Consider the following 14284-nt stretch of genomic DNA (forward strand, 5'->3'; position numbering starts at 1 on the left):
TCAGAAATGAGGAAGAATACTTTTTAAAGCTCTCGCAGTAATGAAATCTTAACAGTTTGATAATAATCTGCCACCTCTTCCCCAACATATAGAGAAATGGGAGATAATGTTACCTTACAAATCTATTATGATACTAGTTTTGGCAGCAATTACTTCTAGTACTATGTATGTCAACAAATTTGACTGAATATATTGTAAAACTCCACCTTTAAATTAGGGATGTAAAAATTAGTTTAATTAAAAATCTGTTTAAACATTCTAAAAATAGAACGGTTAAACCCTGGGGGGGAGCTGTGCTTGGCTTGGCTTCTCACTGCCAAGTGAGAGCTGCCTAGCTGCAGCTCCCTCCCTGCCGCGGTAGCTGAGCAGCTCTTACTCATGGGGAGCTGAGCCGAGCCCAGCTACGGCTCTCCCCGCCTTCCCCCCCCCCAGCTGGGCTCCATGCTTCCCCACCAGCAAGAGCTGCCCAGCTGCTCTCACTGCCAGGGAGTCAGACCAATTGTGATTACTTCTCCCCATTTGCAGGGAGCCAGCCCAGCTGCAGCTACCTGCCCCCCACACTGGGCTCCACATTTCCCTGCTAGCAAGAGGTGCTCTCGCTGGTGGGGAGCCAAGCACAGTTGCTGCACCCCTCCAGTTTAAATGGTAATCAGCTGTTTAAAACATTATCATTTAAACATTTAAACGTTTAATCTTTTACATCCCTACTTTAAATCCTATTTTGGGATGAGACAAAATTAACAAAGCATGGATTTCTTTTAAATATATAAATAAATTTTGTATTTTTGTGGACAACACCAGCAGTATTATTTCATCTAATGGTTAAAATTGCTGATTGACATAGATTGATGTTCCACAACAGCAGAAACTTTCTTCAAAGTGGGATAAAATGTACATACAAGCCTGGATCAATTGGCAAGTGGCGGCAGGAATAAATGGTACATAAGGGTTACAGGAATCCCCTGGGTCTGGTATTCTAGTTCACCAAAAGAGTGTCATGTGAGGTTTTTAATAAAAGCCTGTATCACGCTGGTTATCAATATCATTGCAAAATGCATGTACGGATGTTGTGCATAGAGTTAAGAGTTAGGTGTGTACACTGAAAATTATGTTCTTAAGGTCTTTGTCTAGGGACTGGTCACCAGGAGCAGTGAGAAACAGGTTTTCTTTTGTGCAAGAAATGTTTATCTGTTTACATGTAAATTAAGTATATTCCAAGTATATCCAAGTATACCAAGTATATTCCAAGTATAAATTAAATTTAAATTAAATTTAAATTAAATTTATATTCCATGTAAATTAAGTATATTCCAAGTATATCCAAGTATACCAAGTATATTCCAAGTATATCGACACCTTGGCATCTTCACCTAGGAAGTAAATGGACAGCAAAATTTGCTTCATTAAAAAGGGGTCTCAACCAAGCATAGTTGAGAATGTTGAGAGAACTTCAGGTGATAAAAAGCTTTTTTTAGTCAGGAGGATAACTTGTTAATTAAATTTAGTCTCTAGAAAGTATGTTATGATATTGTTTTATATGTAACCATTTGTTTCCAATATTCTTACTCACTGCCACTTGAATCTCTGTTGTTTGATAATAAATATTTTCTCTAAATATATCTAAGTGCTGTGTGTTTAGCAGAGCTGTGTTCTAACTAGTAAGCTGTGGTGTACTGTTCCTTTGGGAACAGCAGGCCTAGTAGTGGTGTGAGTGTTCAGCGAATAAGGGGCTGACTCTGTAGAGAACATTCTGAGGACGCACAGGCTGGTTTGTGCCTATCGCTAACCTGTACAAAAAGAGGAAAGCTTGGAAAGTAGTGTTTGTGTCAGCAGACACTGCTGGTTTCAGGAAGCTGATCCACAGCAAGTACAGACAAGACTCTCTCACACTAAGAACAGATGGTGGTGAGGTCCCTGTCTACCCCTGGAAAGTGTCTCAGTGATATCCTTTTGCTTCTGATTTGCACTGGGAATGGACAGGAGTAGAATAAAGAGGACTTATTATTATTCACTTATTTTGAAAAGCAAATTTGGGCCCTTGTGAGAGGGCTTGGATTGCTGTCACTAGAGACTAAAGCTCTGTTTATCCAGATAGATTATGGTTTAGACGGCAGCTGTGGAATGCTTTGCCTACCCTAACCTCAACAGAACACATTTATAAGGGTGGGAGAGAGGGTAGTTTGATCTCAGTGCCCAGCCTTCTAAAGAAACTATGAAAACAGGTGCCAGTTGATGTGAATATAATGGTAGTTTTTGTGCTGTGGACTAGTGAACAGCAGGAACTGGACTGAGTTCAGTAATTTGTCTGATGTGGCATTTACAGTTGTTTAAGTTATGTAGAAGTAATTCTCTTTATATTAAGGAAATATATGGTGTAATCTTTATTTAGTGAATTAAACAGAAATATTTTAGTAACCTTTCCCTTTATATCTTCATTTTTTGTTACAGTACTGTGTGCCTTTTTATGTCCACTCTTCAAGTGCAATGAATTTGGGCAGAAGGTGTGCAGCAAAATCAAGTCAGTTCTGCTGAAACTGGATTTTGGAATTGGGGACTATATCAACCAAAAGAAGAAAGAGAGATCTGGTAAGTAACTAATGTGAGTGGGGTTTTGTTTTTCCTGCATACAGTTCCAAATATTATACATGTAAAATTATGCAAAAATCTGCTCATACTGTAAACATCACAGTTCATCTTTTGAAACCAAGCATAAGTATACCTGTCATTATTGGAATTCTAAACTGAGGTTTGGTCTACATTTACCTCGGCGATTCGGCAGCAAATGGGAGTTACACAAAGTATGCAAAGAACTTGCGTAACTCCTGTTGACTTGTGTGCTTCTCTTCTGCGTGCCGTCTTCACTGCACTGCACTGACGGGAACTGTGTTCCTGTCGATGCAGCGCTACATCACTTGAGGAGGTGGTTTTAGTATGTCGACTTCTGGATCGACTGAGTGGGTCTTCACTGACCGCTCAGTCGATCCATATAATTCGATCTGATGGCGGTGACTTTGCCGCCGTTAGTGTAGACATAGCCTGAGGGTTGGGAGCAAAATTTAAACATGGAGTAACAGTGTATGTCAGACTGACCATCTAGGATGGGATGAGGAGTCTTCATATAGAGGGAAGCAAGGTCGGGTTGAGTCCTTTCATTAGATTTGATCTGCCCCATCACTTCATATATTTAGGAAAATTGCTAGTCTTAAAGTATGAAACATTAGTCTAGCCACTTTACTCAGAGTTAACATGTACTTCCAAGTGCATATGTTCTATTCACATTAAAGCACCTAATATCTAGTAATTAGGTTGAGGCTTCTGAAATCAGGATCCCTGGATTCTAACCCAGCTAAATTATGCTAATGACTGTGTGACATTAGGCAAGTCCCATAACCTCTGTGTGCTTATGTTTGCTCATTGAGGTATTGTGAGGCTTAAGCATTTTGAAATTCTTTGAAATAAAAAATACTGTATAAATGCATGTTGTTGTTCATTTTATTACGATGTTTATTGTGGAAGGTATGTGGGGGTCACAAAACAACTGCTGGGAAGGATATGAAATGATATACTCATTTATTTTTGAGCCATGAAATTGAATTACAATATAAAATCAAAAGGCCATATTTCTGATACATCTTTCTCCAGACTTTCTAGGAGACACTTTTATTCTGGGTCATCTTTATATGAGCAAAATTATTATGTTGCTTATTTGATTGTTCACATGAGGGAGAAAGCAAGTGACACTGGGAAAATGTGTTTTGTCATAGGTATGAGGTTATTATTGAAAATGCTTCTGTTCAGGCCCAGCAACGGCAATTGTGGGCCCCCGGGCAGAACAGTCAATGCCCCACTGCCTCAGAAAGGGATGACTGAGGTTTACAACCATGGACGGTGGATGAAGCTTCCCCTTAGGGAGGCTAGCTCCCCGTCCTACCTCTTCCGTACGAGACCCTGCACATGCTCCGCCCTTGTTGCATCCCAGCCTTGCCCCCTCCCCTGCTCAGCCTGCTTTCTTCCACACACCTTCTTCCCCCAGGCAGCGAGTGACAGCAGGGAGGCTGAGCAGGGTGGGGGGAGCAAGCGGGAGAGGAAAGGAGGGATGCACATGGCAAGCTATGTCGGGGAGGCCACGTGTAGATGGGGGGAATGGAGGGACATGGTGAGTGGTGGGGCCAAGCAGGGCCTGGGGTGGAGCGGAGGTGCACTGTGGGTGGGGCCACAGGCAGAAGAGGCAGGATGGGGAGCTAGCCTCCCCTCAGGAAAGCTTCACCTGCCCCCCATGGGCCAGGCCCTTTTAAATCGCCAGGCCCCTGGGCAATTGCCCCTTTTGTCCCCTGTCTTCTCCCCCGGTCGGCAGGCCTGCTTTTGTAGCACCTTCATTGTAAGATTTTATATAGCTTTACAAAAACAAATTTAATTAAGCTTCACGCCATCCTTGTTGGGGGTAATTCCTTTTTTAGATGGGGAAAGCTCAGGCATAGGGAGGTCTAGAGAACTGCCCAAGGACACAATGTAGTATGTGACAGAATGAGAAATAGAACCTACAGTAGGAGATTGGACTCCAGACTCAGCGTCTACAGATGCATTTCTCCAGCCAAACTACTGGGGAAAAAATTATACTTGTTAAAATAACCTTTTTCCAAAGATTCAGTCAGCATTTAAGGAGAATTGCAATAACACAGTCCCACAAATTAATCTAAACTATCATTTAGATAGGAAAGCAAATCTAAAATAAAGAATTCTTATCACACCCATGTTCCTTTCAGACCTAGATTACAGCAGATTCTATTAGGCTTTGTTAAGGAATACATTTATGTCAGGAGCAAATTTCTATTTATAAACTTCCGTTAACTTTGCCTTAATGGATTTTTTCATTTATATTGTAATTTTAAGCTGAAAATCAGGAAGTACGTTATGTTTCTACCACCACTGTACTTGGGCAAATTGCTCACATGCATGGAGCTTTACTCTTCGGTCATGTTTAAATGTTAAATCAGTAGAATGCACATTCACTTAAAATTTTTCAGGCCATATAACTGTGCATCTTGCAGATAGTGCACTCTTCCCCGAGCATAAAAGCAGCTTTATCAGCTGCATTTTCCCCTATCTTAATATGTACTGTGGGTGCTATCAAAATAAGTAAAAATAGCATTAGAAGGAGTCCGGGAGTCTTATCAGCTTTTCTGCTAGCCTGCAATGTTGCTTCCAGTTAACTTCCTCCTAAAAAAAAGGGGGAGGTGGAGGATGAGACTGTTTCTGACAGAAGGGCAGAGAACAAACAATGCAAAATGTGTGTTCCTTGTATGTTCATTGGAGACACCTGGAACCCAACAAAAACTGCCAGACCAACTTGGTCACTTTCAGTGCAAATTTTAAGGGAGGATGAGTACAGAGAGAAGAATGAGTGGATTTAGTGCAAAGGAGAGAAAAATCCTGGGCATGAAGACCTGTATGCACGTACCTAGAAATTACATGCATTTTATTCAGAAGAAAATAGCATGGCTTGCATACCTACTGCCTATTTTAAATCTGCAAAATACAGCCATCTCAACACTAGAGTAGCTAGGTGGAAGGTGTAGTTTTGAATTGTAGTTACTTGAATCATTTTATTTGCGTTAACTTGTACTTGTATTGTAATTTTAGGGATGTATATTGTCAGAGCACTTTACACAGCAAGGAGCAACAGGTTTTAAAAAGAAATAAACATATTAAAGACAGATAAGTGTGCAGGAAGACTGTGCAGAGGAATGTTGTCTCTCTGGCTACAGCTGATACAGAATAATACCTTAGTAAATACCGAGCCTCTGAGTCAACTTGTTTTACATCACCAGCCTATTATATATAAAATATGAATAATTCATTGTGTCAGCAGATGAAGCCCATAATATGATTGAAGTATTTAAGGAGCTGTAGCTCAAGTTGTTGTACAGAGACAACAGAAATAACTCAAAATGCTTTGTAATCAAGGTAGGATAGAAAATAACTAGTTGTAATTTTCTTTCTTTCAGAAACAGCAAAACCAAGATCCACAGAAGATGACAGTGAATTGGACATATCAGCCCTGTGTCCTAAGGTGACTAGATTTTAGTCAGCTATCTCCATTTATGTAAAAAGCACTGAAAAGCATAGAGATTTCTTTTGGTCTCTGTGCTCTATGAAAGTTTATTTTTTCCCCTAATAAGAGACATGCTGTTGCTGACCAGGAACATAGCCATGTGCATCATCACATCATATTCTAAAAGTGATTCATATTATCTCCATCCTACTTTACACAGAAACTAATCACATCTATGAGTACTGGTTCCTCAAATGTCTGTGGCCCACTGGGCTATTATTCTGGGGAAGCTATATCTGTTCTAAAATGTTACATCCCTATGGTATTGGCTGCATAAGGACTACCGGAATTTCATAGCAATTGAATCTATCCCACTTCTCCGGAGTGGAGATACAGATTCTTATTATTATTATAGTAGTGCCTAGAGATGCAACTGAGATCATTGTAAAGCAGATTCATTTTGCTATTTGCAGCTCCCCCTCTCTAACTTCAACATATGTAAAGAAACATTTCTATAGTTAAACCACATAATTTGTTAGACTTGTGTAATCATTTAAGCTCATTTGACCACTTTTAATGTGGTGTTATATTGCCTGTAAACAAGTATACCATGCAGCCTTTATTCAGTTATGTAGCATTGATAATACATACAACAAAAAAGACTTTAAAATACTTCCAGTCTATGTTAATATACTATATAACTGTATATCATGGCTCTCTGCAGTATAATCACAGAAAGTATATTAAATGACAATTATTTGATATAAAATGATTGGGACTAGGAATTCCCATGCTGGATTATACCAAATAGTTCATGTAGTCCAGAAATCTGACTCTGACAACAGATGCTACCAGATGTTGTAGAAGAAGTCAGTCATGGGCACTTAATGGTTGTTTTATGCTCAGAAGCATAAGGATTTTTTTTTCAATAGGATAAAAAACTGTAGTTAATGTGACTGAACATGTATAGATAAAACACAATAAGAATAATTATTTTCAAGTTTAGCTAGGTTTGATTTTGCTTTGTATATAAAGCATGAATACACATGCTGTATTTGCAGAATCCTGCAGTTCTCATTGCAGATAGAATAAACATCCACATAAAATATGACTGAGAGTAAACTATGACTGTGTATCTGTAAGCAAAGTGTTTTCTAATGCTTGCTTAGCATAGTGTGATTTCAAGTGATGGGAAAGGAGGCTGAAGCACTAAGCAGGGATAAAATCAGACATCAAAATGTGTTATATAATTGCATATGTTCAAATACATCCTGTAACTAAGATATATTTACACTACAGCTTCCTAGCTCAGGTAGATAGATGTACTAGCTCTGCTCAAGCTAGTGTGCTAAAAATAGCAGTGTAGGTGGGGCGTAGGTTGGGCAGCATCTTGGGCTATCTGCCTGAGTACAAATCTGCCCAGCCCCTTTGGATACATGTTCAGGCAGATAACCTAAGCTGCCACTAATGCTACCCTCCAGCTACACTGCTATTTTTCGCACACTAGCTTGAGCAAAGCTAACACATGTCTGTCTACCCAAGTTCCCAACTGCAGCATAGATGTATTGCAAGTGTTATCTACTTGTTTCTACATTTAAGCTGGGGAGAATTTCTATATGGTATCACAAGCAAGATGCATTACATTGTTTTTCAATGTGTAGGCATTAACTGTAAAATGAATTCTCTGAGTGTAAGAATGCCACATTTCATGGGGGGGGGTTTTGTTGTTTTTTTTTTTTTGTATATATAGATTAGTTCTACAGTTGTTGCTAAAGAGCTATCGGTGTCTGACACAGATGTATCAGAGGTGTCTTGGACTGATAATGGGACCTTTAATTTATCTGAGGGATACACTCCACAGACAGACACTTCTGATGGTATGTAATGGTTTTGGTTGTCTTCATTTATTACAGTACTGAAAATTATCTAAAACTTTTAGGGAATGTCAGGACATGACAAATTCCTTGTAAAAGCTGACATTTATTATTAAAATATATTGCAATAGGTTTAATTTATTGTGTTTTGGGGACATCTGCTGGACAAGGATTGTCTATGTCTTGTACATCATGAAGCACATCAGTGCATAACTTAAATAACATCAGCAGCAAAGGCTAAACTAAACATACTGAGAGCCAGCAAGACCCAGCTATCTCCACCAGAGTTCTCAGGCAGGGTGGAAAAATAGGATTTATCCTCTTGCTCTTTGGTTTGAGCGTGCTATGTTGATATAAGGGGAGTAGAGGAAAAGCATACCTTGATGTGTTCAGTAACCACTCCAGCAGCCAATTAAATAAAAGCATTAATGGGCTCCAAATAGAATTTTGGGGGAGGTGGGCAGCATTGAGCCAGGATGGGATGGGGAGGCTCATAGGCTAGAAGGAGATACTCAAGGACTCATCTTTCAAGGCCAAATTATGAGATCCTTACTCAGTTTTTGCTCAAGCAATCTCCCAATGGGACTTTGCATGAGTGAGGACTGAGTAGAAGCAAAGTACAGAGTTCAGGATATGGCCCTCTGGATAGGTGATGGAGAACTTCCACCTAGTCAGATCAACAGAAATACCATAGAATTGTAAATGTCACTGATATTGGATATGTTGTAACTGGTGTCATTATCGTAAGCTTGAAGTAATCTATTCAGTCAGTAATTCTGCTATTCTGCAGATCCTGCATTTTATTTCTTTTAAAATGGAGATTACTTAAAATTACAAGTAGGATAGTATTATAAGGTAGTTATATATGCCAAATCAGTGTCACTTAATTCTTTCTTTTTTTAAAGTAGCTATCCCAAGTTGTAGCCAAACAGCACAGTTTGGTGGAAAAACACAAGTTAATGATAGATATGTGTGATACATTTTAATCATTTAAACTTCAAAACTTTTATATCAGTTAACTCTTATCAAAACTCCTTGTCACTTGTTCTTATGAAACAAAATAAATTCAGGTTATTTTTTTTTAAAAATCCTCATTCAAACAGTGCATATTCTTTTCACATGTATTCTACTTAATTCACTCCCTTAAGGCCTGATCCACAGGCCTATGGTCAGTTGGTGTTTTAGTTAGTAGAGTAAGGACTATAGATTCAGGTCCTAAAGGCACACTATAAAGTTTTAATTTTTTTTAAAATTCCTCATTACTAATAATACTTTGGATGATTCAAAATAAAATTATTAAATATCTGATTTACTTTTAACCATTTAAAAGTGAAACTGCACTGGTCAGTTTTGCTAAGGTTTTGCTAAGGATGTTTTACATACAGTCTGGATGTTAACAAAAACGTTTTCATGATATTTTTTTAAACCTTAATAAAAAGAGATTTGTTAATGGATTCAGACATTCCCAAACAGATTTTACAGCCTGTCCCCATCAGCATAGTGCTCATGCATGAGTACCACAAAGTGAGTTTCACCAGGAAGTTTTTATTCTTTAGGCTAAGTGAAATGTAAAAAGTAATCAGTTTAAATGGTAAAAAGGAAATTAGTTTTTACCTTTTTATAATCTAAGGCATCTTTTAATATTTACTTTTAACCTGACATTTTCCCATTAAATTATGAATGTGTTCTCACTGAAGCAATATAGTCCGTTTTGAGCAACAATGATGTTCCCAACTTTGAAATACTGGGTATATAAACTGAGAAATGTTTAATTTAAATGGTGCCAGAAAGCTCTCCTGTGCTAAATCACAAAATTGTGGTAGGGAATAAACTTTTTCCTAAAAATAATTATTTGTGTTCTTTCATTCTCCGTTGTTTGCTAACAGTATTTTCTACTGTTGATCACTTAATAGATTTTGACCGACCTAGTGATCACGAAGAAGCTTTTGCCAGCGATCTTGCAGAATTTCCCTCTTTAGAAAATGGTGGAGGAACAAATGATGATGACTCGAGCATTGGCATTCCCATCCAGCAGAAGACAAAAAAGGAACAGATGCCTTCCAAGGTGGCTCACTCTCCCAGACAGAATAAAGAGAGGCAGTCTGCCACAGGCCTCTCTCTGCCTTTAACCAGTGACCAAACCTTTAACCTAGTGAGTGGTATTGCCGGTGAAGTTATTGCAGCTGCAGTGTCTGCTGCCATCAAAGACCAGTTGCAGTCCGCACAGCAAGCACCCTCACAGGTGGTCCCCAGTTTGAGTGAGGAGACAGACACAGAAGAAGCTGATGATTTTGAACTGCTTGATCAATCAGAGCTTGAGCAGATTGAGAGTGAACTGGGGCTTACACAAGGCCAAGAGGAAAAGCCACAGGAAAAAAAGAAATCTTCAGGCTTCCTTTCAAATCTGCTTGGAGGTCATTAACTTGGAAATTAGAGCTAGTAACACAGCAGAAGTGAAACAAAAAATCAAATGCAAAAAAAATGGAAATTTCTGAGCTGTAAGCTTTAACTATTACTTCAGATGTGTTGTAATAATTTCCCTTACACAGAGTAAATTAACTGGATACATATCAGCTGACACTGATAGTTTAATGTTTCTGATAGTTATGCCTCAATGTAGTAGCATGGAAATGAAGTATCTATCCACTCTTTGGTCATTGGTGAATGTTAGAGGTCAGTTGTTATTTAAGAAAAAATTAAGTTGCCAAATCCAGATTTTGGGGTCCTCAGCCAAATACTGTCCTCCTTCAGTTTGTTTATGCGTAGTTTTCAAGCATCCAAAGCATTTAAGAATATGTGCAGTGAAGAGAAATTATTAATAGAATGCAGTGAGATTGGCAAAATCTTATCTGTCTCTATTATAGTGAAACAACTAGATCCCTATGGTTATTGCATGTGGCACACTTGATGTCCATGAACACTTTAACCAGCATAAACCTCTAAGTTAAGGATGTGTGCAACACCATCAAAATTAACAAAAGTTGTGTTGCATAGGTAAACTTTCAAATGAATTTTTTGATAGGCTGATAACTTGGATATGTATCTCTGATGTTTTAAGCTTGTAGAGTTATGAAACGGCATACTACTAAATTGACCGCCTGCTGTATTCTCTGTTAGAATTTGGTACTGGGCAGTATTGTCCATAGAAAGCAAGGCAAATACAATGTTACACTTGAGATTATGAATATCATGTAAACTGAACCAGGTGTTTGTTGTTTTGTTTTTTCATTATAGTTTAGAATAGGGAAGCCAAGAATATTAAAGGTGAACAGAGAGGCTTTTTACCTGCCAATTCCTGCAGTCAAGGTTCTGTTTTTCTCAAGAGACAGCTGCCATCACTCATAATTAAAGTTGTGTAGAGAGAGCTATTCTTTAAGCTGTATTTGGGGTTCAGTGAGGCCAGATGTTATAGAAACACAGAAATTTCTTGGCATGCAGGTGAAGGAGGAACTTATTTAAAAATATTTATTTGTAATTTTTAACTCCACATATACTCAGACTGTCTTGGGATCTTAAACAAGTAACTTACTCAATTTTTTCAAGATTTTTTGGTTCGCCTTTAAACAAAGATGAAAGGTAATGCTAATTTAAAGTAAACAAAGATTAATAGGAAGAAGTACAGCTAGTTTTATTAATGTGCTGTAAATTGTTAGCAGGGTTGAGGGACCACGTCAGCTGTTACCACTAATCTTTACGTGATCTCCTATTTGCTGGCATTTTCACAGGTGAATGTTGTTATCTAGGATCCTCAGAAAGTACAGACCAAGCTTATAGAGCAAGGTCAATTTTTCTTCCATAATAGAATATTTTTAGAAAAAAACCCTTGTTTTAAAGTAACACAATTTAATTTTTTTCTTTCTGAGGCATTAAAAAGTAGACAGATTGCCAAAAAGATTTTAGGTAAAGGAAAGCTACAGAAGACTTGACACTAGCTTTATTGTTGCTTCTGCTTATGTGTCAGTAACGCTATTGACTGTGTTTGCTGTCCTTTATCAGTACAAAAGTGAGCCTGTGCCTTCATTATCTAACCCATCCTGAAACAAGTGAAAACTGGATGTAGAGCCCACAAAATGTAGTTTTTAAAATGACATCATCTGACATTTAATGCAAGTTTCTGAAAAATAAATAAAATACAGCCACATATTTTATATAGTATTAGCTGTTAGGTTTCTTTTATGACTTTTTCTCTACCTGTGCATCCCCATTTAAAAAACAAAACAAACAAAAACAAAGCCTGTGGCCAGGAAATTAATGAGTGTAAAAGCCATTTCAGTTTCTCAGATGAGTAAAGAACACTGTTTCCTTAATGCATGTTTAAGACAATCTATATAGTCAAAAGAGTATAAGTTACAAGTCACCAATGAAGCTGTACAGAACATCTTGACAAAAGTATGCTTCCCTTGCATGATGTTACAAGTAACAGAAGATTAATAGGTTACAAAACTTGAAAAAACTGGATGGACAGGGCTGGAGTGGGAGAGGTCTTTAACAAGACTGTAAATGGATAATGAGGCATACTAGCTTGCTGTCAATGGTGGCATTGTAACAGTGTGCACTTTATTGTTGTTTTCTGAAGAATATTTGTGGTTACAAAAGTATATAATACAGGGGCACTCTTATTGAAATACATATTACATCAAGGAAGAAAAGCAATTGCAGGAGGAGTTGCTCAGACTTTTTGTAAATGATCCATTTTCTGGTTTCAAGATAGAAAAGTAATTAGTTTGACTACATGTTCCAGTGTGGAATAAGTCCTGCATGGTTCACGGGAAGCAAGGCAAAACAAACCTGTACATACAACCTACTGAAATGTGGGAGCATAATTGCTCATTAATTGGTACCCCTGTGTTTGGCTTTTTAAACGATTTTGTTCTTCTGTTTTAATTATACTTCAACTGTTTGTTCAGGACCCCAAATATTGCAGGATTGGAAGAAGAGGACTTAGTAAAATTATTAGTAGTTGATATTCCTTTTAAAATTGCTGAAGGATGCTCTTTATAGCATATCTGTTCATGTTCTGTTCATGACTCACAAGCATCTATCAGAGCAAAAAAAAAAAAGGCTTTGGATTCAGAATAGTAAGTAATTGAGCATGCCATGATTTTCTGCAGAACTTTCTCAAAAAATGACAGCATAAGTCAGAAGTACTTGGTTCAGAAATAATTAAGAAATATTGGTTATGCATTCCTTTAGCATCAGTTGAACAGTTGGGCACAAAGAAACATTTTCTGTCCTTCTAAAAGGTCCCGTCCAAAGTGTGTTCAGTTGGAATTCATATTAGGGATCCTAATTTTGCTGCACTCAGCAGCAGGAACAAAACATAGTATTTAAGAATTACAACATTTTACACTTTCATAATAATTCTCACAGCTTCTTTTCAATCAAGAGTCCTCTCACCTTTCAAAAAGGAATAAAATTACAGAAACAAAGCCATATGAGTATGAGAGAGTAAATTAAATGGTGTAAAAGTGTATATTTGCTTCATAGAACACTTGTTTTGACATAATATATTGTAAAAAAAAATGCACACATATTGATCACATATTGGTGATTGTATCTTTAAGAAATTTCTCCATTTGTTAGAAGAGCACATATGGGACCCTAGTTCAGGCCTCTTTACTCAAGAAAATTCCTACTGATTTCATTGGGCCTGTTGCCCTCGTAAGGATGGCTGAATTGGGGGCCTTAATTGTGTCATTTCTGTTTCTTGAACAATATGTTAAATCCGGAATAAAAGAGCCTGCTTTCAAAAAGTTTAAACTTAGATATAGAAGCCTTTTTGGCACATACATAATAATAAATGCATAATTTTAATAATTTAGTTAACTTATTTCTTTTTAAATTGAGTCTACGAGAAGGGATAGCTAAGTTTATTTGAGCACAGATAAATAGGACATTACTAAATATGAAAAAATACAGATTGTATTTGCTTTTAGTTCATTCTGCACTTATTCCAGGCAAATGTTCATTTAACTAAACACTCTGCTGAACAGACATGCCTTAGTGTCAGTTGCTTTCATATTAAATAAATGGTCTATAGATACAATCTATCCAAGTAACCAGAAACTGGAAAATTACAAAATGTCTTAACTGTTTATCTAAAATATTTTGCAGCACTTTACCTAATATGATTACTGTTTTATAAACATGGAATTATTATTATTATTATAGTAATTGTTTGTAAAATCATTTAATAAATCTGTTAATTTTTATCTTTCATTATATAAAATTGTATGTTTGTTACTCCAAAAAAATAACTTTAGTCAAGGTAATGCCACTTCTTGTTTTTTTCTAATCTGATGTGAATCACTGTTTAATAGTGTAGAGGGTCATACTAAATAAATAATCTTAGCTCTCA

The 14284-nt window shown here is 37.3% G+C and overlaps 1 protein-coding gene across 1 annotated transcript in view; it reads left to right on the forward strand.

Annotated features, from left to right (window-relative positions):
- LOC137167612 (reticulophagy regulator 1-like) overlaps window positions 1-14284 on the forward strand; it is a 38219-nt gene extending 23935 nt beyond the window's left edge. The window contains exons 4-7 of the mRNA XM_067569817.1: window positions 2449-2586; window positions 6006-6070; window positions 7803-7929; window positions 9840-14284. Of these exons, the coding sequence (XP_067425918.1) occupies window positions 2449-2586; window positions 6006-6070; window positions 7803-7929; window positions 9840-10348 (839 nt within the window). The 3' untranslated portion in view covers window positions 10349-14284. The remainder of the gene's footprint in view (window positions 1-2448; window positions 2587-6005; window positions 6071-7802; window positions 7930-9839) is intronic.

Source organism: Emydura macquarii, unplaced genomic scaffold, assembly GCF_026122565.2.
Source record: "Emydura macquarii macquarii isolate MOO-44397 ecotype Brisbane River unplaced genomic scaffold, CSIRO-AGI_Emac_v2 contig_320, whole genome shotgun sequence".
Taxonomy (NCBI): Eukaryota; Metazoa; Chordata; order Testudines; family Chelidae; genus Emydura; species Emydura macquarii.